This window comes from Morus notabilis, unplaced genomic scaffold, assembly GCF_000414095.1.
Source record: "Morus notabilis unplaced genomic scaffold, ASM41409v2 Scaffold832, whole genome shotgun sequence".
NCBI classification, from domain to species: Eukaryota; Viridiplantae; Streptophyta; class Magnoliopsida; order Rosales; family Moraceae; genus Morus; species Morus notabilis.
In genome coordinates, this window is record NW_010367112.1 from 126,666 (window position 1) to 152,925 (window position 26,260).

The 26,260-nt window shown below is 33.8% G+C and overlaps 1 protein-coding gene across 1 annotated transcript; it reads left to right on the forward strand.

Annotated features, from left to right (window-relative positions):
• Positions 1 to 1,041: 1,041 nt before the first annotated feature.
• Positions 1,042 to 9,539, forward strand: LOC21393141 (protein argonaute 16). Its single transcript, XM_010111917.2, has 23 exons — positions 1,042 to 1,097; positions 2,694 to 2,898; positions 2,993 to 3,198; positions 3,299 to 3,517; positions 3,664 to 3,800; positions 3,903 to 4,000; positions 4,070 to 4,167; positions 4,314 to 4,482; positions 4,616 to 4,732; positions 4,815 to 4,922; positions 5,145 to 5,207; positions 5,373 to 5,486; positions 5,570 to 5,735; positions 5,817 to 5,932; positions 6,021 to 6,158; positions 6,248 to 6,378; positions 6,700 to 6,765; positions 7,486 to 7,549; positions 7,872 to 7,983; positions 8,443 to 8,516; positions 8,868 to 8,962; positions 9,083 to 9,114; positions 9,211 to 9,539. The coding sequence occupies exons 2-23, from the start codon at positions 2,695 to 2,697 to the stop codon at positions 9,384 to 9,386; spliced, it is 2,703 nt and encodes a 900-aa protein (XP_010110219.1). The 5' UTR covers positions 1,042 to 1,097; position 2,694; the 3' UTR covers positions 9,387 to 9,539.
• The last annotated feature ends 16,721 nt before the right edge of the window (positions 9,540 to 26,260 follow it).

The window sequence follows — 26,260 nt, forward strand, 5'->3', positions numbered from 1 at the left end:
ATTAATACGCGGTTAAAAAGCTAACTATTGGTAGGGTAGAAAAAGCCTTTCCTACCCCAAGTTTTGCCAAAAATAAAGGAAAGTGTTCGGGTAAAGATAATTTGCCCATTTTTACAGTGATATATACACAGAAAGGATTATGGAAATGTACTGTTTGCTTCCCTGATTAAACAATATTAAATCACAACCTTCAAAATCAGAGCATCACTCTAGCATAAGAGGATGGAGGATGGTGATTAGGAGTTGCACTGGAGTTTAGTAGACCTCACTACAGTGGACAATTTCTTATGACAGTAACCGTAAAATGGAACTTTTGCTCTGAATCTCCAGCATGCTCGTTTGCCTAATGAAGCCATACGCCTATGACATTCAAATGACCAAAAATGCCCCTACAAGCAATTGGGATTCCAGGCGGAGAAAGATTTTCTGCTTCGGACTGATTATTAGACGTTTAGTTCATGAATTTAAAATTATAATTTAGAATTATTTTTGATTTATATGTATTTTTTATGAGACAAATATTATAATAAATCAAAATTATTATTTAAATTATGACACAAATACATTACTAAATGAGCAGAACATCGTCGAAACATATTGACGACCAAATGGAATCGTATACTTGAATGTACGTTAGGTCCTTAGCAAAGCTTTCAGCTACGGTGTTTATTATAAATATGTATATTTTTAATAATGTTTATTTCTTATATTCGTCACTGATTTTGAATCATGATTAATGATTCTTTACAGTATTTTTTCTCATAAAAAATACACATAAAATAAAAATAATTCTAAATTATGATTCTAAATACATAAACTAAACATCCTCTAAAATTCAAAATACCATTTCAAAAAAAATTCAATATAAATATAAAAAAAATAAATAAAAATACATTTTTTTCGTTTGTAGAGGAGATTTCCTTTCCCTCCAAGCTCTCTCTCTCTCTCTCTCTCAAAGGAGTCCAGGCGAGGCAAATAGAGAGAGAGAAACCCAAGCGTCTCTCTTCTTCTTCTTCTTCTTCTTCTTCTCTGTCTCTCTTTCTTCAGTTTCTCTCTCCGAAAACCCTAACCAAAAGCTCGTTCCCAAATTTCTCAGGGTAAGGTACCGCAATTTCAATCAATGCGCGTTAATTTCTTGCTCTTTTTCCAGTGATCCTGTTCTTGCATGCTCGTTGTTCTTAGAGATTTTCTCTTTCTTTTTCCTTTTACCGATTTATTTTGCGTTTTTTTAGTCTTGATTTTGCTCTTAAACCGCAGCATTTGGGTTCGGATTTTTGTGCTCCTCGCTCTTTCATTGTCATGTATTTTGTTACATTTTTTTTTTGGTGAATGTTTAGTTGTTTCTCGTTTCTATGTTCTACTTTTTTTGTTTTTTGGTCCTTCTTCTAGCTTGTGTTCGTCATCATTTGCTTCTTTTTCTTTTTTTTTTCTCCTGTGTGTTTATTTATTTGTTGGTCTCTGGTATCTTTCCTTCATATGCCATAATATCTCTCAATCACTTGGTTTTTTCGAACTATGTGATTCCAGTTTATTCAAAAATATCTGCACAAAACTCGCACGCGGACATTGTGCTTTCTGTGTTTTATTCGCTCAGCTGTATTCTCTTTGCATCTACGACTTTGGGATTTTGGCTTGATTTCTCTTTCTATGTCCCTCATTTCTTCCACCGAAGGATGTGGTAGTAGACTAGTGGTTAATGTTGTTTATTTGTTCACATTGTGTTTGGATTTGCGCTTTTAGTTTTATCCCTGTTTTTATTTTATTTTTTAAAGTATATATTTGGATGATTCTCAATTAAAACCCTTGCTTATTTTCTGTTTGAATTTGTGTTCTAAATATTATCTGTGTTTATTCTACTTTTTATTTGGATGATTATCATTGATCGGTTCACATAGTGTTGAAAATTTGCGCTTTTAGTGTTATCCCTGTTTTTATTTTATTTATTTTTGTTCTTTTAAATGTATATTTGGATGATTCTCATTTAAAACCCTGTTTACCTTCTGTTTGAATTTGTGTATTCACTTTTATTTTGATGATTATCATTTTGAATGCTCGTTCTTTTTCTGTTTGAATATGTGCGTTTAGTATTTATTTATCTGTTTACTACATTCTATACCTATATGTACACACACACACACAAATCATAGTTATAGTGTTTGGAAGACGTTCTTGCCCATTTACCTATTTGTTACTGATTTTGGGTTGCTATAGCTAATTGCATTTTACCTTAAAAGAGAAGCTCAAATATCTTCTTTCAAGATTAAGGTAATCTATGTGCCGTGCATAAACCTACTATGCTTTATTGAATGAATTTATCATTTTTTTTAATTATTTTGACATCGAGGAATATCTTAACTACTTTTAATTTCTTTATTTACTTCTTTTGCTTTTGGCACTCAACAAGTTAGGCCTCATTCAGTTCGTTGATTCGAGTTTTTAATTTAAGCTGAGATGTGATTTTATGTGAGAACTTTTGACTGTAGCAGAAAAAATTAGATGTGACTTTTTGTGAGAGCTTTTAACTATAGCAAAATTGAAATTGAAAACTCGAATCCGTGAAATGAACGAGGCTTTACTTTGTATGTGCTTCTCAATGTTTTCTCTAAAAATCTGATAAACACTTTGTATGCAACTAATTGCTATGCATTTTTCCCATAATCAGAGAGTTGTTGGTCATTTTGGTTTGGCTACAGGATGGAACAAACTGAAACTGCTAAGGAAGCGTCTGGCGACCAACCCTTACCTCCACCTCTGCCACTTCCGGTGGTACCACCCTCTCCTAAGTATTCCATTATGAGTAGAAGAGGAACTGGGCGTGCTGGGAGGCGCATACCTTTGGTTGCAAACCACTTCAAAGTTTCTGTTAATGTTCCAGATGCCGTATTTTACCAGTATAGTGTGTGTTTTCAATAATTGTATCTTTTTGTCAACCTCTGATACTGGTTGAGCTGTTGAGTTTCATTCTAATTTTTTTATGTTATACTTCTTACAGGTTTCCATCACTTTAGAAGATAACAAAGATGTCAACGTCAAGGGAATTGGGAGAAAACTTATTGATAGGCTATACCAAACATACTCTTTAGAATTTTCTGGTAAAAGTTTTGCATACGATGGAGAAAAAAGTCTGTATACTGTGGGTCCTCTGCCACAGAAGAAGTTTGAGTTCACGGTTGTTCTGGAGGAATCATTTGCAAAGAAGTATATCTGCTATTCTTTTTTCCATAAATATATATATATATATATATATACATTTACATTTTTTTCTCGGCTGACATTGGATTTCTTCTCCATGTGATAGTGAAAATGGAAGTCCTGGTTTTACTGGGAGCCCCAATGAGAGTGGTAAACGGTCCAAGCGTTCTTTTAACTCAAAGACTTTCAAGATACAATTGAGTTATGCTGCCAAAATACCCGTGAAATCCATTGCCCTTGCTCTTAAAGGAGCTGATGCAGATAATAGTACTCAGGATGCATTGAGAGTGCTTGATATTATTCTGAGGCAGCAGGCGGCTAACAGGTATCACATTCTCCTCTCCCTTCCCATTCTTTTTCTAGTTTGTTTATTAATCATACTGTCACGGCCATATCCAAAATGCTGGGAGCTTAACATTCCTTAATTTGATTAAAAAAAAAAAAAAGGCTTTAACGGTGAGAATTTTACAGGGGATGCCTATTGGTAAGGCAGTCATTCTTTCATGATGACTCTCAGAACTTCGCTGATGTTGGAGGAGGTGTAATTGGTGTGAGGGGGTTCCATGCTAGCTTCCGCCCAACACAGGATGGCCTTTCTCTTAATACGGGTAATAACTTTTTGTTGCAGTGTCTTAGACTAGTAGTTTAAATTAAAACAATGTGTTCCTGTTGCTTGCTTATTGACATTGCTGCCTCGCCACTCTGTCTAGACGTCTCTACAACAATGATTTTAAAACCTGGACCTGTGACTGAGTTTTTGAAAGCTAACCAGGGTGTACGAGAAATCCGGCAAATTGACTGGGTGAAGGTAAATAAATTTTCAAACAGTGTGTGCCTAGGTTTCACCATTTATTTGTCTGATTTGTTTCAATTACAGGCAAAGAAAATGCTGAAAAATATGAGGATTAAAACCAGACACCGAAACATGGAATTTAAAATCTTGGGCTTGAGTGAGAAGCCCTGCAATCAGCTATTGTATGTGCTTATCTTTTGAAAAATGCTGTTATACCATTTTTCTCTCCAACCCCCCCCCCCAAAAAACCCCCCCCCCCCCCCCCCCCTCTGTTTTTTTTTTCAATCTAGGAAGCTTCTAACTTTACGTCTTACATCTTTTCTCACAGTTTTCCAATGAAAGTGAAAAATGGTGACGCCACGAATGAAGAGCAGACTGCAGATATAACTGTGTATGATTACTTTACTAAACACTGTGGCATTGAACTAACTGAGTCTGCATACCTGCCATGCCTTGTTGTTGGAAGGCCAAAAAAACCCAATTATTTACCTCTTGAGGTACGCAAATTTCTCATGCTTATTAGATTGACTATTTTGGTTTGATGAGAGCATTCTTTCAATTAAAAGTTCCTGATTTCTTTTTCCACCATAAAAGTTCTGATTTCCTCTTTCTCTTTTAATGGTGTTTTAGCTCTGTTCACTTGTTTCTCTTCAACGGTATACAAAAGCATTATCCTCAAACCAGAGGGCATCTCTGGTTGAAAAGTCAAGGCAAAAGCCTCACGAAAAAACAAAGATTTTGGTTGATGTAAGTTTTTCATTTTTACCTAAACGAAATATATCTTTTCTCTAAACGGTGCCATAATTTTCTTGCTGACTTGTTATTTCAGGCAGTAAGAAATTACCGCTATGATAAAGACCCTTTGCTGGCTGAATGTGGTATCTCCATAGAGAAGCAATTTACTCAATTTGATGGCCGCATCCTGGAGTCCCCAAAGGTAAACAAAAAACTTAGGTATGTGTGTGCTTCTACGCATGTGCATGTATTGTCTGGAGGGGGGAAGTTGCTAAACTGAATGCAAATTTGAAATGTGTATGCGAGTGTGAATTAATTTGCACGTTTGGAGGGAGGGAAGAACCAATGTCAAGTGTGTTTTTTTCACTCAGATTGACTATGACTTTCCTTTGTTGCTAACATGTTTCTCTCCTATTAAATACAGTTGAAATTTGGAAACGATGGTGAATTTGCCCCAAATAACGGGAAATGGAACTTTAATAATAAGGTATGCCTTTATTGTTTCCATGTTCTCTCTCTCTCCCTTTCTCTCTTTTTTGAGTTCTGAGCCATGCTTCAACACTTTTGATGTCAATAAAGATAAAGATGATGATCTACTAGTTACTTTTCCCTCCTTTTTTATGACGCTCCTCGTCATTTTTTTTTCCTTCAGACAGTTTTGGATCCTCGTCACATTAGCCGTTGGGTTGTTGTTAACTTCTCTGCACGCTGTGATCTGAGTCAAATTTCAAGGGATCTCATCAGCTGTGGAAGGAAAAAAGGCATTGTATGTTAGACGTGTTGACTCTATTGTTTCTGAACCATGTTAGTTCTAAACTCTTTACACACACTGACTTATCCATGTTGCAGCAAATTGATGGCCCATATACATTGATTGATGAAGATCCACAATCTAGAAGAGCGCCCCCCATTGCTAGAGTTGAGAAGATGTTTGAACGGATCAGAGACAAGCTTCCAGGCCCACCTAACTTTATCCTTTGTGTCTTGTCGGAGAGAAAAAACTCTGACATCTATGGTATGGTGTTGCAATATTCTACGATCCCGTTTTTTACTATGTCAGTTACGTTTTTCACTATTCTTTTGTCGTTGAGTCTAGGTCCTTGGAAGAAAAAATGTTTGACTGGTGAGTTTGGCATTGTTACCCAATGCATTTCTCCGTTTAAGGTTAACGATCAGTACTTAACCAACGTGCTCCTTAAAATTAATGTCAAGGTAAGAAATCTACAGTTTAATTTCTTCTATATCATATCCTTATTTAATTTATTAAGAGCTAGTTCCTTTTGCCTATTTTCCTTTGTAGCTTGGAGGGATGAACTCTATATTGGCAATTGAGCAACCTTCATGTGTCCCTGTAATAAAAGACACTCCTACAATGATTTTGGGAATGGACGTCTCTCATGGGTCTCCGGGTTGTTCTGATATTCCTTCCATAGCTGCGGTATATTACATATATTTCTTTTTTCAAGTTATTTATCAATCTTTTTAATTGATGTCCAATAATAGTAGTCATCTTGTTGCCACTTTCAGGTTGTCGGCTCTAGATATTGGCCATATATTTCAAAGTATGGAGCATCAGTAAGAACGCAGTCACCTAAAGTGGAGATGATTGATGCTCTGTACAAGCCATTGGCAAATGGAGAAGATGATGGTATCATCAGGTATCAATGCAGGAAATGCGTCGCACGAGATCCAGTGGTTACTAGTGTTGTGATATATTTGGAATTATGTTTAATTGTTTTTAAATCTCTTATATATTAATAATATCAGACATCCTGGATGCTTTCCAACAATGAGCAAATGTGATGGCAACAGTAGTTTAGATATTATTTTTTATTTTTTTTTATTTTTGAAAAATAGAAGGGCTTCTCTCTCAAATTTCCTGGATTTAATACTTTGGTTTGTTAATTACTAGATTTCATTTATTTGGATCTGTCAATTTCATAGACCTGCTTAAGACTTTGATGAACCTTGGGTTTCAGTGAGCTGCTTGTGGACTTCTATAGAACAAGCAATGGGCGCAAACCAACTCAGATTATTGTGTTCAGGTATCAAAACATTGTATCTGACCTGTTTTGTGTTTGGCTGCGTGTGTTTGTCTCAAGACCCGTTGGTGATTTTCAGTCATATTCTTTGTTTAATTGCTGGTAGGTATATTCAAATTTGTTAGAAAAACACGGCCTTTATGTTAATATTTATCCTTAGCTGTTCACTGCTTTGTTTTGAGGAAATTTACAGATATAGATCGTAAATCTTGGTCCTCTCCTTATGTGCTACTTGGCTCGTTTTCTTTCCCTCTCCCTAACCCTTGTATTTGCATATAGCACTTCTTTACTTAGGACATATATTTTCTTGGTAACTAGTGGTTTGTATAATAACTTGTCAAATATGTCATGCTTGTAATTTGAGATGAAGCAATGATCTAGGTGCTTCTTGGTGCACATCATTCTTTCCAAGGATGTAATTGCATGTTTGTAGGTTTGACTTGTCTAATGTCATTTGTAGTAGTAGTACAGCATATACCGATAAATTCTTGGATATATGCTTTAGTACGCTGAAGTTAATATTAGTTCAATTTAATTAGCTTTTTAGCGTTTTTAAATCTTGTTAATTATGAAGCTTTGAAGAAGTATTTCTTTCTCATGTTGGCGTGTCACAAGTTTTAACTTTCAAGAAAAAACTAAATGACCCACCTTTTCTTCTCACACTTTTTCGGCATTCCACACATCTGGTTATTGCTAAAATCAGCATTTATAATTTCTTTTCAGGGATGGAGTGAGCGAATCACAATTTAATCAAGTCTTGAACATAGAGCTGGATCAAATCATAAAGGTTTAGAGTCAATTCTGTTATTGGAGGACCATCATTGACTTTGTGTGCTATAGTACTCATTTTGGATTGAGTTATCACAAATTCAGGATATAAATTACTGGAGCTTTCTCATTGTAGTCATCCTTTTGATAGGCTGCAATGAGTCTTGGATTATTTATCGTTTCTAGCTAACACTACATTATTATTAAGTTCTTGAATGTCCTGGCAATGTTAATGCTTTGCTTACCACCCAATTACGAGCAAATATGTTTCTGCAATGAGTCTTTTTTTCTTTTTGTTTGGTTCTCAACGTTGAACATTGAGTACTCAACTGTTACTACAGGCTTATCAGCATCTGGGAGAGGTTAACATTCCCAAGTTTACTGTAATTGTGGCTCAAAAGAATCATCACATGAAGCTGTTCCAAGCTGGTAATTCGAATAATGTTCCACCAGGTATGCCGCTTTAATTGATATATTATATATGTTAGGATCCGTTAATGACTTGGGAACTTGTTTGGTTAGTGAGCTAGTAGAGTTAGTAGGAATTAATATAAATAAAAGGCTTAGTAGCTCACTAGGGTAGGCTGTGATTTTGAGAGTTTTGGGAGACTGAGATTAGGGAGAGCTGGTGGTCTCTCGAATACCATCAAAGTTAGGAGTTCTCCGGAGTCCTCGAATACTCCAGTCTATCCTAAGCTTTCTTTACGTTTTTCTTAGTTTGGTTGTAAAATTCTATGAGCTAGTGTTGGTGATGATCAATAAAACTACTTTGATTGTCTTCTATTCTTGTTCTTTTGTGTGAATATTGAGCTGTGAGAATCAGGTTCCTAACAATATCTCTGAGCCAAGCAGTACTTTTCTATTTCTCTAAATCAAGCAGTAACTAAGTAGTTTTTCTCGACTCTCTCTCAGGGACTATCGTGGACACAAAAATTGTTCACCCAAGGAATTATGATTTCTATTTGTGCTCTCATGCGGGGATGATTGTAAGTAGTCTTCTTTTTTCTTGTATTATTATTATTTTTTTATTTTTCATTTTAAGCTTGTACAAGTATTCCACAAGTAGCACTCAGATTACCTTGAAGATCTCTTAGCGTGTTGACCGCTAAATACTCAATAGCTAGCACGAGACTGAGATTATCTTTAGTCTGGAGAATTAATTCACGACGCTGAATAAACCAAGTTCTGTCTACCTAATTGTGACTGATATTCCCGTCAAGTATGTGGGATTGAATTCTTTGTTATTACATGTCCAGATATAACAATTTTCTAACTTCAATTTTTATTCCGCTTTTCCTTTTAGTGTAAATATTTTTCTTGGCTCCTACAAATGACAGGGAACTTCTAGACCAGCACACTATCATGTCTTACTTGATGAGATTGGTTTCTCTCCTGACGACTTGCAAAACCTAATCCACTCCCTATCATACGTGTAAGCTTTCATTTCCATCATCTTTCCATGCAACTCGATACAATGAGTTTTCGGTTAACACTCATCTGTTTGTGTTTATGTGTGTGTCTTTTATTTTATTTTGTTTTTAACTAATTGCAGGTATCAAAGGAGCACAACTGCAACTTCAATAGGTAATTTTGGTTAACTGTTCAGTTTCTTGTATCTGAGGATAAAGAATTAATACCTGTTGTCTATCACTGTTGCTAAATTTCAATATCATTTTCCAGTTGCTCCAATATGCTATGCTCACCTCGCTGCGTACCAAGTGGGGCAATTTATGAAGTTTGAGGATTTATCAGAAACTTCTTCAGGACAGAGAGGCATGACTTCATCGGGGATTATTCCTGTTCCAGAGCTCCCTAAGTTGCATGAGAAAATAAAGGATACCATGTTCTTTTGTTAAGGCAATGTCGGTAGGTTTTCGCGGACATAGTTTCATTTGCTTTTTTGACACTGCAGATAATTATGGCTTTATACTTTTATTAGGAACATACATATAGAGACAGGAAATCTCGGATGGTTATTAGGTGGGTGGAGGTATAGGTGTACATTGAAAAGAAGCATAGTTTTGTCACACTTTTTTTGTTTAATGCCATTTAACTGACCTCTTCTTGGTTGAGGAACTGAGTCGTCATCATAGCTGACTTCCTAGGAAAGCTTTTACCATATACATATTGGAATTTTGTAATGGCTTAATCTTGGATTTGTCTATGGCATTCTCAATGTGGAATTATCTTCTAATTTCTTTTGTTAATTCTCATCGTCTTTTTAAAGTTCATGCCTTCATGATGTCTCTGGTGATGGGCTTTATTTGCCCAATATATTAACTTATTCTGAGAGCATGTGATGAAAAAATAACAAGTTCTACAATTGTGTATTGATATAAGTGAGAGAGAGAGAGCTGAAGAATCATCAATTATTTAATGATTGTCTGTTTTGGGCATTGGATCAGTCAAGCAATATATTTACTAGTTCGTATCATTAAAATTTGAAAAAGCTTGATCCTACATCAGAATGAGATATTTAGGTCTATAGTCAACACAATTTCGTTCAACATGTACGATCCTACAACAATTTGGGAATTTATTTCTTTTTCCCCTTTATACTAACGACCGACCCTGAAAACTTTTCCAATCCGAGAAACTTTAGAATTGCAACTACTTCTGAAAAATTTTAACCTTGTTCATTTCATCATATTACTACAGTATTTTTTTTTACATAAATTTAAATTTAATTTTTTTATTATAGTGTTTTTTTTTTCACATGTACATGACTTGAGTTGTGACTTAAGTTGTGTAAATGAACAAATCTTTTGTCATAATATTTTAACCGAATCAAATTTCAAAATTAAAAAAAAAAAGAAAAGAGACTAAAGTGTGAGGGACCTGCTGTGTCAATTATTCTACAATTTTTTGGCTTACATACCCATCTACTCTTTTTTTTTTCTTTTGATTTGCGCATTCCTCAGTCCTTTCTTTATTTTTTAATCCGCTCTCTATTATTATGCGTTGTGTTTCTTATAATATCAAAATAATAAATTTATTTTTTTAAATCATCTTGGTATTTGGAACTGTTTTGGTTTTTTGAGATATAAAATGACATTTTTCATCATTTTTATTGAAATGGTCCAAAATTAGGGAAACAAAAGATTGAATGGTAAAACTCCATTTAAAATGATGTGGTAGAAGGCAACGATGTGGTAGAAGGTAACGTGCGATTTGAAGGACACGATGGATTCTTACATCCACCATTTTATATTATACATGAATTATATAGAAATAAAAATGCTTTTGGCTAGACATCGTTTGTTTATTCACTAGAACTCTCATTATATAAGTAAATAATAATAATATTAACCTTGTGTCCAAATATCAACAAATGATGTTTTTGGTTTTTTTTTTCCCATAAGTCTAGACAAATTAAAAAATGAAAAAAGGTATGAAGGACATTTTCATATCAAAATCACAGATAACCTTTTTTTTTTAATTCTTTAAACTATATTAGAATTTTTAAATACAACGAAAAGAAAAAATTTCTCAATTACCCTTAGAGTGTATGAGTTTGAAATTTTACCATTTATTTTTTATTAATACTCTTTTGATTAGTATAGTAGTTATTTGACTAAAAATGATATTAATCAATAATAAAAGATAAAAATCTATACATATACGTCTCGTTTTCGCTAAAGAAAATATATGAGTCGTAAATATAGAAACAGTTCGCTTTTGGTTTTAACTTTGGTTCGTTTGGTTATAACCGAACCGAACACTGCAGTAAGGACTTGAACCCTTGTTCGATGGGTAAGTCACAACACACTTTACTAATACGCCATCTCTATTATTGTGTCAAACTCGATATACAGAAATATTTTATTATATTCTAGACGTTTCAAAACTGAAACAACACATGTTCAAAAGTCTCACATGGGAAAGGAACTAATGTTAACTCCTCACCTTTTAGTGGACCTTTATCTGCTTAATGTGTTTTTGAAGTCAATTTTGCTCGGTTCGGTTCAAATACATGTGGTTACTTAGGGTTCGTTTGATATGAAGGTTTAAATCAGAGTCATTCTAGTTTTGATTTTAAAACCAGAACTATAATTCATGATTTTGGGTCCAAATCATGGTTCTGAAATCAGAATAATGGGTTTAAACGGCCCAAAATCAAGGGAGGTGGTTTTAGAATCATGAGTGATTCATGGTTTAAAACATCACATCATGGTTCAAACCTTGAATCAGAACCATCATAACCAAACACTGATTCTGTGTGAGTCAAATCAGAACCGCTTTTTACTTTTTGTAAACAAAGACTGAATCTGAACCAGAATCATGATTTCGGATTCAGAACCCTTACACCAAACAACACCTTAATTAGCTCAAATGAAGTAATATTGACTGTTTTAGCATTTTATATAGTTTCAAAAGAAAAAAATTCATACTTGCTCAAGATACTTAATTTTCTCTAAATATTCGTCGACATTGATATTTTTATTGACGTTATCTGTAAACTAAAACCTCAACAACCGCGTCAGTCATCGACATCTTCGGGTACGTTCACTTCATGGACTAAACTTGAGTAAGCCTAACTCGAGTTAAATTTTGGGCTGAAATAGGCGTTCGGAAACCAAAACTCGAATTTGAAATTCGAGTAATAATTCGAGTAGGTGAATATCACCCCTTCCTCTAACTCCAACTACTTGAGTTAATATCTACAGTGTGGATTCTTTTTTCTGACATTTTTCTTCCCGTTGGTATTCTTTTCTTCTCGTTGGTCTGCTTCCTTTCTCACGAGAAAGCTTCCGCTCTGCGAAAAGCCTTCCCCTCTGTAAAAAGCCTTCCCCTCAAATCAACCGACAATCGTTCTTGGGTTGTTCTTGGTGAACAAAATCTATATTCTTCGGTCAAATACCCATCCCCGGTGAACAAAATCGTGGGCAGGCAGCTGCATCCCCTTTTCTTCCCGTTGGTCTTTTTTCCTTCCCATTGGTCTGCTTCCTCTCTCACGAGAAAGCTTCCGCTCTGCAAAAAGCCTTGAGTTTCCCCTCAAATCAACGGATGATCGTTCTTGGGTTCCTGTCAGCCGTCCATATTCTTCCATTACCGACGGTCAATAACCCACCCCCAGTGAACAAAGTCGTGGGCAGGCAGCTGTATCCCGTTCAAACCCATCTCAGATCGCGAATTTTACGAATCGTGATTCTGTTGTCGGTCGTTTCCCTCAGAAATTCAACACGGGAGAAATCGATCCCACGCGAGTGGACCGGCGTCTTCCATTGGCTGTGATCTTGAGTCGATGTAGAGCCAAACACCGTCTCCGACCTCCGAGACGTGCTCCTTGGAATAGAGGTTTCTGTTATCGATGCTGGTATCTCTATCCACAACGACGTCTATCACAGTCGCGTGTGGCCGTTGTCGAAGCAAATCAACCGTTATCCTCTACCGAATCAAACACGGTAAGCCCTTTCCCATACTGATTATTAAGCTTCCATTGCTTATGGACATGCCTGTTGATGTTTCTTCTTGCAACTGGTGATGATTGTCGTTTTGAGTGGCGTCCCCTTTTTTGGATGTCATTTTTCATTTCTGACCAATGTGCCCAATCGTCGTATGAAATAAACATAACAAAAGATGTGTAAATTATAATCATCATGCATGTTCATTAACCTTGAACCAAGTAAATTTGAAGCTATCATCTGTTGCCACGATCCCCTTGTGCAATGCTGCAGTAGCATCAACATCCATGATGATAGCACAAAACTCATTTTTTGTTACATTACGGACCAATTACCCCATTCTGCATACTAAGTTTCTTAAAGCACCAATTTTGGTTGATTAGCAACCAGTGCCACTATTACTCGAAAACAGGTGATTTAGGATGTGGCATGACTTCACAAAAAGTTGACATGAGTACCAGCCCCCTTAAATTTATATTTTCTGTTACATTTAAGGAACCAGTTACCCCATTCTGTACCTTAAATTTCTTGGATCTCCAATTTTGGTTGATTAGTGACTACTGACTAGAACCACTATTTTCACTGAGTCTTTGAGGGATGTGAGGAAGAAAGTGTTTAGTCTGGGATTAAATAAAATTTTGGATAGCTCTATGGATTCACAATAACAAGAACTACTATTAAAAGGAAACATATCATTTAGAATGCGGACAAAGGGTAGTGACTACACAAACAAAATCCGAGTACCTTAGTTTGAGCACTCCTTGATCTTTCCCTTGCCTCGTCCATGCCATTATTGAAACCCGTCGAATCGCTTTCTATCTAAAGGTGTCTCCACCCTTTGGTGGCATTTTTTTGGAAGTATGGAAACATTACTCGTTGTAGTGTGTCGTGTTATATTAGATGCCAAGAGGGAGACCCGACGATGAGTCCACTCCTCACTGGATAGAAAGGCAAAAAGAGGAGTTGCTTATGCGACTCGTTGCCTACAATCGTACTTCTAACGGGCGAAAGCCTGATTCTAAAACCTAGGAGGATTGGGCGAAAGAACTTCAAGACTTTTTTAAGGATCAAGTGACCCCTGCGAAAGTGCAACAGATGAAAGTCCGTTTGAAAGTTAAGTTTGATCATGAGGTGATGCTACGCATTAACACATGACTGGGCTGGGACCCAGTGACCGGGGCTGTGACGTGCACCGATGAATATTGGGAAGATTTTGCCAAGGTAAATGTTTATAATATGAATACATTTCTAACCTAATTTTAATTTTTTTGTACATAATTACTATATAATGATATTAATTGCTACTGAGGTTGTCTAAAAGAAAACACTTCTTAGAAAAAGTGATGGAAGTCCCGACCAGCCTTGAGTTGGCGGTTGTATTCTCATTTATGTCTTCTTACTATTGAACAATATCCACTTTTATGTTGCTACGGACTAATGGCAGCGATGGTAGTTATTTTTTCTTATTATAGCCGTGGTCACATTGAGATTGCAGTGTGGTGATCATGGCTATTGAGTTGTACTTCTATTGCGATATTGATTTTTAGTACGATGAGCTTATTTCTTCCATAACATGTTTAACGCATTGAACTACATACATATGCTTTCTGTGTACTTATGCATTCGTTGCAGGAAGTCATGTGGAATCCAGGGCCATCATATATGGTTGCCGCAAATGATGACATCGATGACTCCGACGATGAGTTAGAGATTGCAGTAGTTGCAGTTGTCTTGTGGTATTACTTCACATATATGGAAATGCCTCTACCTCGACCAAAGCACACGTCGGCCCTAACAGGTTCAATGTGCGTCAATTACTTACTTGATGGACATGAGGATGTGATTAGGTCAAAAATTAGGATGGGCAGTGACTGTTACAAGCGGCTAAGTTCCTTGCTTGAGCTACAAGGGTACTTAAGACCAACTAGGAATATGAATGTCGACGAGTAACTTTTTATTTTCCTCTACATTGTCTGTCATAGCTCAAACAACAGGGAGTCGCAAGATCAATGACAGCATTTAGGTACCACAATTTCTAAGTATTTCAATGCCGTTTTGATTGCCTTGTGTAAGCTCCGTTGGGACTTCATTAAACCACCAAACTTCAACTTAATCGATCATGTCGTAGCCGCTCATGGAAACAAGTACTTGCTATGGTTTCAGGTATAGTGTTTCGACTTACTATTTTATTTCAAAAACTCGCGACCATAAGACATAAAGATATTTATTGCTTATATATGTTGTCAACTATGTAGAATTGTGTAGGCACTCTTGATGGGACTCATGTACCATGCGTTCCACCAGCTTTAAGTCCCGAAGCGTGGAGAAATAGAAAAGGGTTCTACTCGCAAAATGTGTTAGGGGTATGCTCGTTCGACATGAAGTTCACCTACATTTTAGTTGGATGGGAGGGATTTGCCCATGATGCTCGTGTACTTGCATCCGTAATGAAGACGTCTGACAAAATGTTGCCATATCCACCACAAGGTATATTATTATGCTTCGTTTTTACAGGGCTGTTCATTTTGGCACGTTTGTAGTTACATGTGGAACTAATATATTCACGAATTGCCTTCTAACTCACACCACAGGTAAATATTATCTCGTTGACTCTGGGTATGCAAACAATGATTGTTTCTTGGCGCCCTATCAGGGGAGCACTTACCACCTTCAAGAGTATAGGGCAAGGCGTGGTCGGCCCTAAAATAAGCGTGAGTTGTTCAACTACACCCATTATTCACTAAGGAATTGTATCGAGCGCACATTCGGCGTATGGAAAGCCATGTTCCGTATACTTAAGTGCATTAATAACTACATGTGCTACACAATTTCATACATATGTATAACCACAACGATGATCTACTCACCCAGTGCATGAGAGACGTCGTTCCGGTAGTAGAAATTGATCCACTCAACGCGGATCAAGATGTGAATCAGAATCACAATCCCGATCGGGCAACCCAACAACATCAAAACCGTCCGCACCGACGACAAATGCATATATTGAGGGGCGAAATAGCTAATACTATGTGGACTGCATCTAAAAACAACCGGCATTCATAGATTATTATTTATATTTATGTATTACTTGGTTGCCTTTATAATGACCGCCACCAGATTGTTACATATATATATATATATTTATATATATACTTAAGAAGAACAATTGATTTTGTACTAATACTGGCGAATGTTCATGTTTTTAGATAATACAAATGCATGCCAATGTTAAAATTAATTAGAGTTTGGCATTTGTGCAAGTAAACACAAAACTCAAGTTTCAAAAGTTAAATTAGTCAACACCTAAACACTAAACTCTAATTTCAAATTGTACTCAAATTTTTTGAAACGCGAATCTAATTTTTTAACTCGAATCATAAATTGAAATTAGTGAAGTGAACGAGCTCTTCATCTTGGGTGATCATGAGGTACACTGAAGTTTTATAGACCTCATGGTATTAGAAAATTGAAGTGTCTAAAAATTTTTTTCTTTTGAGATTTTCTCTGGTGTTTTTTTTTTTTTTAGAATATTAGTATTTTTAAAAAGAAAGAATACAAGAGAAATTCTTTTTTTTTTTTTTTAAAAAAAAAAATTCACCTCTAAGGAACTTTTGGTGTACCTACTTACTCTGAACCCGCAGGTGCAGGAGGCTCGTTCCCCATGCATGAAACCGTACCCCTTCTAGCTACTGACATTCAAATGACGAAAATACCCCTACGAGCTCCACGTATTCCAGGCTGAGAAAAATTTGCTGCCCGGTGCACTACGTTAGTGAACTCATGAACCCAATCATAACCTCCAATGTGGTTGAAAAAGAAATGGACGACCAACTTAAATCGTATAATTGAACGTATATTAGCAATTCTCATCTGTTACTAACTTTTTTAATTCGAAAATACCAAAAATAAACTTTCTTTACCCCCAGAGCTCTGCTCTCTGAGGGGTGATTTTGGTTTTTACCTTTAAATAATGTTTAGTTTTGTGCCTCTAAAGTTTTCAACTTTTGGTACATACCCTTGATTTTAATGAAATTTTCTGATTGTTCAAAAATACCCATTTTAGGCCTCGTTCGTTTCGATGATTCGAGTTTAGAATTTGAGTTGAGATGTGATTGTATGTGAGAGCTTTTTACTGTAGCAAAAAAGTTAGATGTGATTGTTTGTGAGAGCTTTTTACTGTAGCAAAACTCGAATTCTAAACTCGAATCAGCGAAACGAACGAGGCTTAAAAGAGAGCAAAAACAGAAAAGAAAAACGCAAAAAAGAGAAACAGGGGGAAGTCTCTCATTCATGTTCACGTTCAAGTTGGTCATATGGTGGTGGTTCTCTTCTATTTTCACCTATTAATTTAGAGATATTACTATCAGGTTTTGATCAATTAAGCAGCCTAAAGTTGTGAAAATTTCTCTATTTTACTGATTTTAAGGAGGCTCTACACCCAAAATCAAATTCTTCAAGTTAGAAATTTTAAGTTATGTCAATATCTAATTTAACTTATCTTCTTGCTTTAAATTCTTATTTAAAACATGGGTTTTTTGTGTTTTTTCATTCCCATAATTACGCCTCGAATAATTAGACAATTTTCTTTATTTTTAGATTGAATTAGCAATTTTTAAGATTCAAAACCGGAGGTTGAAGATGATCCAGTGATCTCTATTGTATTCAATAGAAATCTCGACCACGTAGTAGAGGTACACTATTGGTTGAGCAGTAGTGCTTTTACTGAAAACAACGAGAGAGCTCAAATGAAAGTAGAGTTTCACTGTGAATTATAAAATATAACTTTGGATGTTTATTTTTATTTTTGATCTTTGGGGTTTATTTCTTGTTAGATTATTCATATTCAAAGCAAATTGAATTGTATAGAATAAAACGCTAAAAAGTTTTTAAAGATTTTGAAATTTTGATGGTAAATCTTTATTTATTTAGGCATGCTTTGAGAGCTTATGCTTATAAGTAAAGGTTTGACAATTTTGTTGCCAATGTGAATCACAGGTTATCAATGGTAAATGTGCTGTAATTTCTATTAATTGAATTTTCTTTTAAATGGTTTAAGCTCATTTTTAAATTTGTTACATTATCTTATATCAATTGTCTCTCTCACTATGTAAAACATTTTTAATTTTTTTTTTTAAGAAATGACTCAGATAGCAATCACGTTTTGTTACGGTAGAAAGTAGAAGAAAGAAAAAGGCTCATACCAATGGCTTAATGAGAATAATAAACTTGAATGACAAACTCTACTACATGGTAGTGATGCTCTATCAAGCAATAGATACCCATTAAACTCAATTTTATTGACCAGTCAAGATACTCTACCGATTGGTCAGTAGATTATATAATCTCTACAGTAGAGAGTTTTACTACTCAATTCTACTGTCCAATATACGATCTCTATTGTACAATAGAGAGTTTTAATACTCGAATCTACCGAACAATAGAATACGTTTACCGTACAATCGAGCCCGTTATAAATTTAATAATAAAGTATTTTAATTCATTAAAAAACATTTTGCACCTTAATTACTAGTACTTACATTTACTAAATTATATACTTTGACACTAAATTATATACTTTTTGTTCCATTTTTTCTTTAATTCGCGAAGAACGTATAATATTAAATACGTGAAGATTGTGTTACTTATGCATTAGACTTTCTTTCTTGCTAATTACTATAAAAGAATAGAAGAAATTTAAAATAAAATTATATATAAATGCCAAAAAGTAGAAAAAATGATCGCAAAAACATGTGCCATACTGTATGAGAAGTAGATTTTGCATACTTAAAAGAGTCAAATGACACAGATAAGGAATGAGATGTATTACTTTCAGAAGTTTGAATAATATTTGGTTTTAACCAATTATTATACTATTTCTTCTTAGGTGTATTTAAATCATTCTCATAGAAATTCAATGTAGTCCCTTCAAACTTGACGGGAAAAAAATTCATAATAGCAAAAGTTAATATCAAAATTTGATAATTAATTAAATGGATCAGTACGAGTTTAAAATAAACTAACAAAATTAAACACGTAGACTAGCACAACACAATCCATAAAAACATAGGCCAAACTAATACATAAAGACATGTGGATTGGCACTATAAGACACGAGCAAATAACGTGTCGTACAAAGTATAATAAAATAGCACGATTGTACCCGTCTAATTTAAAGTCGGCACGAATCATTTGACATCTCTAACCGCAAGGGGTTAAAGAAGTTGACATTTTTGCCTCTGATACAGTTGAGAAATATGCTCCGGTAATAAACAATACTTGAGCACGGGCGACAATTTTGATCCTCTTCCTAGGGAGGCTCCTAGGATTGGTTGTAGGTTTATCAAGATTAAGAGTAGCTTTTGAAAACTTTGCGCCGCCCAATTCACAGATATACCCACAGCAAATTTTCCACAAAAATAACATCGTTGCTATGTAGATCGAGAGACAAATGTTTCCGCAGTTTTGGCATACATGGTATACTTTTGTGATCCGCGTTAGTCAGTCCTCGTTTATTTTACCGATTTAAGTTTTTAGTTTTAAGTTTTCACAATAAAAAGTTCTTATAAAATATCACATTTAATTTTTTCTGATACAGTGAAAAACTCTCAAAAAATGTCACATCTTAGCTCGAATTGAAAACTCGAATCCGTGAAGTGAACGAGGCCTCAAAGTGCGTTTAATTAGTGTATTCGTGCCATAATTTGAATCATGGTTCATGATTTGCTACAATATTTTTTCACACAAAAAATACACGTAAATAAAAAATAATTCTGAATCTATGAACCAAACATCCACTGAATATTACCTTCATGTTATGCACCACATCATGTTAAATTCTAACAACACATTCGTCAAAACATGAAATAGTTTGGGCCCGTTTAGTTCGCTGATTCGAGTTTTTAATTCGAGTTTAAATGTAATTTTATATGAGAGTTTTTTACTGTAATAAAAAAGTTAAATGTAACTATTTCTGAGAGCTTTTTTTACTGTAATAAATTTCAAATTCTAAACTCAAATCGATAAAATGAACGAAACCTTAAATTATTTTTCTTTTTGTGTTTCTGGTTTTCTGTGTGGTAAGGTGTGGTTAGAAGAACTACTTCAACATCCAAAATTGACTTGCTTATCTTTTAAAAGATTAATGGGGGGTAACGTGGCAGCTCATAATTGGACAATAAAAAGAAGTTTCACGACAAAAACTTTTGATTGCATGTTAACTTGTCCCCTCCAATATTGTGAAATTCAGAATAAGATTCCTTCTCTAATCTTTTTAACTAATACCAAATAACAAAGTATGAAGGTGACGTTTAACTTCATGCTAGTATTTGCCTCTGCTAGCCATTACTGCTTTAACTTGACCTCTGGTTTCCCATTATTGATGTTCATGTTGCCTTTTAACTCTCTTGACCAACTGCCTCAACTACCCACTTTACTGTATTACATCCTCTATATACACACCAAAAATGTATATATATATATATATATATATATATACCAAGAATTCTTGTGGGATATGCATAAATACCTGAAACATGATTTAGCTGTTGGATCTTTATTAGGTCAGTACCAAATTCTTTTAACAATAAGATTTTCATTTAATTCTATTAAGTACACATACTTTTCTAGCAATCTCCCAAAAATACTATTTTTTAAGCAATGTAGTAACACGCATTTTTTTTTTTTTGAAAAGTTTTTCTTTTAAGTAAGTAGTACATTTTTAAGACAATCGAAGCAATAGTAAATAATTTTATTTATTGGTAAAATAGTCATGCAAATAATTATTTACAATGGGTAAATTAATTTTACTCGTAAATATTATCTACTTCAATCGTTTTGAAAATTAACTATTTATTTTTCAAATACGTAAATATATATATATATATGTAATTTGTCTTTTTATCTTTCTTTTTGTTTTCGATAAATGGAAATCTCTCACATATGCAGTATATGTATATTATGTTTGCATACACACTATAAATAATACAATCAAATATGACTCACATACAAAGTAGATTAATAAAAAAGCTATTTACGTTTGCAATTGCAAACTGTATATGCTCTTCTTTGAATAAGGCATATTTCTCTTTAGCCTTTTTGTGTCAAATAGCTTTCAACATCCAAGATACTCTCCAAAGACTTCCAATCCTTAATGGGTATCCCCTCATTTTGCAAAGAGGTTTTATTTTTTTATTTTTATTTTTTGAAAAGCAAATGACACCAATATCTGTGTGATGGTGGTTTCATCCCATAGAAAAAGTAAATACAATGCGCCGAATAATTAGATTACAAAGCATGTGCTCTATGGTTCTATTTCCATTTGGAAGAAGATGACCATCTTTACCCTCTCTGAAGTTACATGCAAAACTCATTTTAGGCCTGTTTAGTTCTCTGATTTAAATTTTTAATTTGAGTTGAAATGTGACTTTATGTGACAGTTTTTTACTGTAATAAAAAAGTTAAACGTGACTGTTTTTAAGAGCTTTTTACTATAATAAAACTCGAATCGGTAAAATGAATGAGACATTTATCGTGACTTATAAATCACTGCTATTCCACAATATTCGAAGGCCCTACATGTAATAAGTCTAGTCTAGAGACATGGCTTGTAGAATCCTAAAAAAATTGACAGTTTAGATTATATAGCATCTAAATTATAAAAGATTGTTTTTTCAACTTTGGCAGCGCATCTCTAGACTCGTGCTAAAACTCTTTGTGGGATCAACTCAAGTGGCTAGTGCCCAAATTCCATCACTTAAGATTGAGCACTAAATGTTTAATTCAAGACTACATAAATAATTTTATGCAAGAATACCATTTGAAGGGCACAACTACAAGATATTTATTTATTCCAAATGAATGTTGCACTTTTTTTAAAAGTTATTTTTTTTACATTCTGTTGGGTCAACTTATTTTTTTTTAATCAGTGACGGCACACCACGCACCATCTAACACTCAAGAATAATATATGTGTTAGCGAATACTCAGTGTGACGCCGCCTTGAATTCGAGATAGACACGCACTATCTGACGCTTGAGGTGGCGTATCTTTATGCTCGAGGGGGACGCATTACTACCATCTACACTCAAAGCGGTGCTACCCTAGGCTCTAGGCAAATGCCCGCATTCACGATAACACTCGACGTGCACCATGACACCACTCTTTTTGCCGGGCCTTGAGCCTAAGGTATGAACGAATATGGGAACAAGGACGCTGCTATAGTCCCTTGTATATACGGATAATTATACCATATACGATCCTCAACAGCGTTATGTCAAGAGAAATGAGGTTGTAGCTAGAAATCTGGCGCGAGACAAAAATGTGAGCATGTATTTTCGGTGCTCTCTATATTCCAACATAATAAATGCTGAGATTCACGACCCCAAAGCATATCATTACTTGTAACTTTTTTTTCCCCTTCTAGAAATGACTTGGTAACTGTTGGAGATATTATGCCCAAACCATTAAAATCACAACTATTGGTAGCAAGGCATGCCCGTAATTATTAAAAGAAATAAAAATGATCCAAGAAAAACTCTAGGCAATTGTTCATTCACGCCCCTAAAAGAAAATGACAAAGAAAAACTGCAAATTGTAAGAAAAACAGCAAATTGTATTCATTCGTCCTTCATTTCTAATTCACCAAAGTGTTTGTTCTTCTTGCCTTTACTTTAGTACCATATCGAATTTACATCTATTGCATGATATACTTTAAATCCTATTCTTTTCCAATCTTTTGACAATCATCCCAATTCATCACACACTTGCAGTCCTGTTTCTTAATTACCAGTACAACATCAAAATTTAGTAAATATTTAGTTCACGAATTCAGAATCATAATTTAAAATTATTCTCAATTTATATATACTTTATGCGAAAAAAATACTATAAAAAATTACAAATCATTTTAAGTTCTATCTTCAGTCTTTTCCATAATGATTTCTGCCACTTTAGAGTTCTATCTTTTGAGTTGTAAAATTAATATTGACAAGACAGCTTATTCTTAAACTCTTCAAAAGATGTTGCTTCAATGTAACCTTGCCTGCTATAACCTCAAAAGTTATTTGAGCATGCTTTATTGTATATTCTCTATAATTGTGTCAATCATAACTTCCCTTTATATCCAAAACGAAAAAACCTTTCATGTAAGGAGCTTCTGCATGCGAATGGGGAAGAACAAGAACATATTAATAAGTTCCCATTTGGAATAATTTTTTTTTTTTTGCTTTATTTAATTCAAAACCTGCTTTTGAAGGTGTTTGAGTAGAAACACTGATTGCGTTTATTTTATTTTAAAATAAATAACCTTTTTGGTGCTTATATAAAAAAAAGACTATATTTTTAAGTCTGGTGAAATTCATTTCACCGATTCGAGTTTTTAATTTCAGTTTTGTTATAGTTAAAAGTTCTCACAAACTGAACGATGCCTTAATTTTTTAATTATGAATAACAAATTAAAAATTTCATCTATATCCTCTACTATATACACTTTTTTATAATAAGAACTTGTGGTTTATTTAATAAAAAAGGTTCAAAAACTCTTGTTAAATCAAAAGCCTCTTTTTAGTGCACTATTCAAACAACAATTAACAATTAAAAAGTCCAGACTTGGACTTATCTCGAAAGAAAAATAACTATCCCGAACGGTCCTAGTACGAATTGCTGTAATTTCACTTCATCGTAAATGATAAGGAATTACCCAGATTTTTGTTTATCTGAATATTAAACCATTCATAGTGTTAGAGATTAATCTTATTTCGTTGAGTTTCCTGATTCGAGTTTTCAATTCGAGTTGAGATGTAATTTTATGTGAGAGATTAGATGTAATTTTTTCTGAGAGTTTTTAATTAAAATAAAATTAAAATTTAAAACTCGAATTGATAAAATAAACAGGACTTAAAACTCTACTCGCGTGTCTACCATTATAGATATATGCTAGAGGTTAACTAGCTTATTGACTAGAAAAAAAAAAATAGCTTATCGATGATTCCTACTAAAATATAGATATAGTGGCTGCTTATCTTATTTCTGAAGACTTTACAAAGTTCCAACGGAGAAAACGTTGGGAATTAAATGAAAGGACAAAAGAAGGTAAGTATATATGATTTTATATAATTTGAACTTTTTATGTAAAATCTATGATTTTATATGATTTTATAATTATTATCTTAGATATAATTTTATATAATTTTTTTATAAAAAGTGACCCTGTTTATTTTATAGCTTATTTACTATAAAAATTACCAACGGAGAAAACGTCGAGTATGTGCCCTCACTCACTTTTTTATTTATATAATTTGTATCTATGATTTTATATAATTTTACAAATGTACCTCCATTAAAATATATTTCTTTATAAAAAGTGAACCTGTTTATTTTTTTGAACTTATCCCACTATTTTAAGTTATTTAATTTGTTTTCTTACTCAATCCCCTAGATATCCACTATTCTTTCAGTTGAATAATCTTTTAGGCCCGTTTACTTCGCTGATTCGAGTTTGTAATTCAAGTTGAGATGTAATTTTGTGTGAGAGCTTTTTACTGTAGCAAAACTCGAATTCTAAACTCGAATCGGCGAAATGAACGGGACCACGTCTCCTTTTTATTATCCACTTTTTCCTTCCACGCTTTTATAAAAAGCTTTGTTTAATTTTGAATTTATACAATCTTGGGGATTAGTTTTGATTTGTATATTTATAATTTGTCATAAAGAAAATTGTTAGTAATATAACGAAAAAAAATAAAAATGGTGAGAAATAAAAAAAAAATTTCTTGTGAGTGCCCCACTGAAATAAAATCATAGCTCTGTCCTTGTATTGTTACCTTTTTTTTATGCGAACTTTTTTTTTTTTTTTTTTTTTTTGAGATACACAGCCTTGTAAGAAATAAGATGAAATTTTGTCTACCTGAACCATGCAAAATAGTTTTTTTATTATTATTTATTATTATTATTATTATTTTTAGCTATTTTCTTTGCTAGCTAGCTAGGTTAGTAAACAAAAAACGGTTGTTGTCCTTCATCTTATGTTAGAAACGTGAATTTAGTGCAGGGCAGAAGACGCATTAGGATAATTAAACAATCAACTGTTCAAAATTATTCTTTTTTTCTATTTTAAAGAAAAATAATACCATTTTTATGGTATAAACAAGAAGTAATCAACTTTTTAATGGTAAAATTTTTCAATTCACGGATTATTAGCATAATATATTGCTTTTTTTAAATAAAAAAAAAAGCTGTAAAATTCATTTGCTGTTGACATGTTGTGATTACATTGCGAGAAATAACTTCAAAACTTGTCTTTCGTGACACGTGGGCTGTAGTAATCGGCCAAACCGCATGCTTTCGGTTGTCTGAGGTGCTCCAAATTTTTTTCATTTTACCCACCCAATAATATTAAAATAAGAAAAGAAAAACGTTTTTGAAATTCCAAGATATTAATATGAAAGTGAAAGTCTGGCCATTGGCTCACACTTCCAATTATCACTTTTCTTCTGGGACCCACTCAATGAAACGTACAAAGAAATTTCTTGGGCCAAAATTAACCTTATTGGACAACTATACCCTTTAGATTAAAAATTAGTTGTCCCTTTCATTTCCATTTCCTGAAATTTTACTGACTTCAATAAATGGTAATTTTTTTACCTGCTCAAGAATCAACAAAATGCCCGAGTCTCTGAGCCGGGACCTTCAGCTCCACCTTTTTTTTTTTTTTTTTTTTAAAAAATAAGTGGATATTCTCGTTCATTTCACTGATTCGAGTTTTTAATTTTAAATTTTTACAATAAAAAACTCTCAAAAAATGTTACATCTAATTTTTTCTGCTACAATGAAAAGCTCTCAGTCTCAGCTCGAATTGAAAACTCGAATCCGCGAAGTGAACGAGGTTCACGGATTCAGAATCATAATTAAGAATTATTCTTAATTTATGTATATTTTTTTTATAAGAGAAAATACTATAATAAACCATGAACTATAATTCAAATTCTCGTACTAAACATCATCTAAGTTTCAGCAAAACAATTCATATGTTTAGGCATATGTCCACCACCTTTGTAGAAAACTATAATAAGAACATTCTTCAAGGCAAGTGAATCCGCGCTCTACGTGGACAAATCATACGTTGACTAATCAAGTGAAAGCATTGATTAATCAAGTGAAAGCACGCGTTACGCACATATATTCGACGTGTTATAATTTTTCTGAATAAAAAGATTTAAAATTTCTTAAATTTTTTTATTGACTTATTGTTCATGTACGAGTTTAGTTTAGTAAATGAAAAATGAAAATTTTAAGTTGAATATGAAAACAATGTTTTTAGTGGAGTATAA

Bases quoted from the DNA above. Each gene is read 5' to 3' on its own strand.
- LOC21393141 (XM_010111917.2), top strand. From the start codon at position 2,695: ATGGAACAAACTGAAACTGCTAAGGAAGCGTCTGGCGACCAACCCTTA. The intron at 3,518-3,663 runs GTATCACATTCT...AGAATTTTACAG, and splicing joins AGGCAGCAGGCGGCTAACAG to GGGATGCCTATTGGTAAGGC. The intron at 4,923-5,144 runs GTAAACAAAAAA...TATTAAATACAG, and splicing joins GCATCCTGGAGTCCCCAAAG to TTGAAATTTGGAAACGATGG.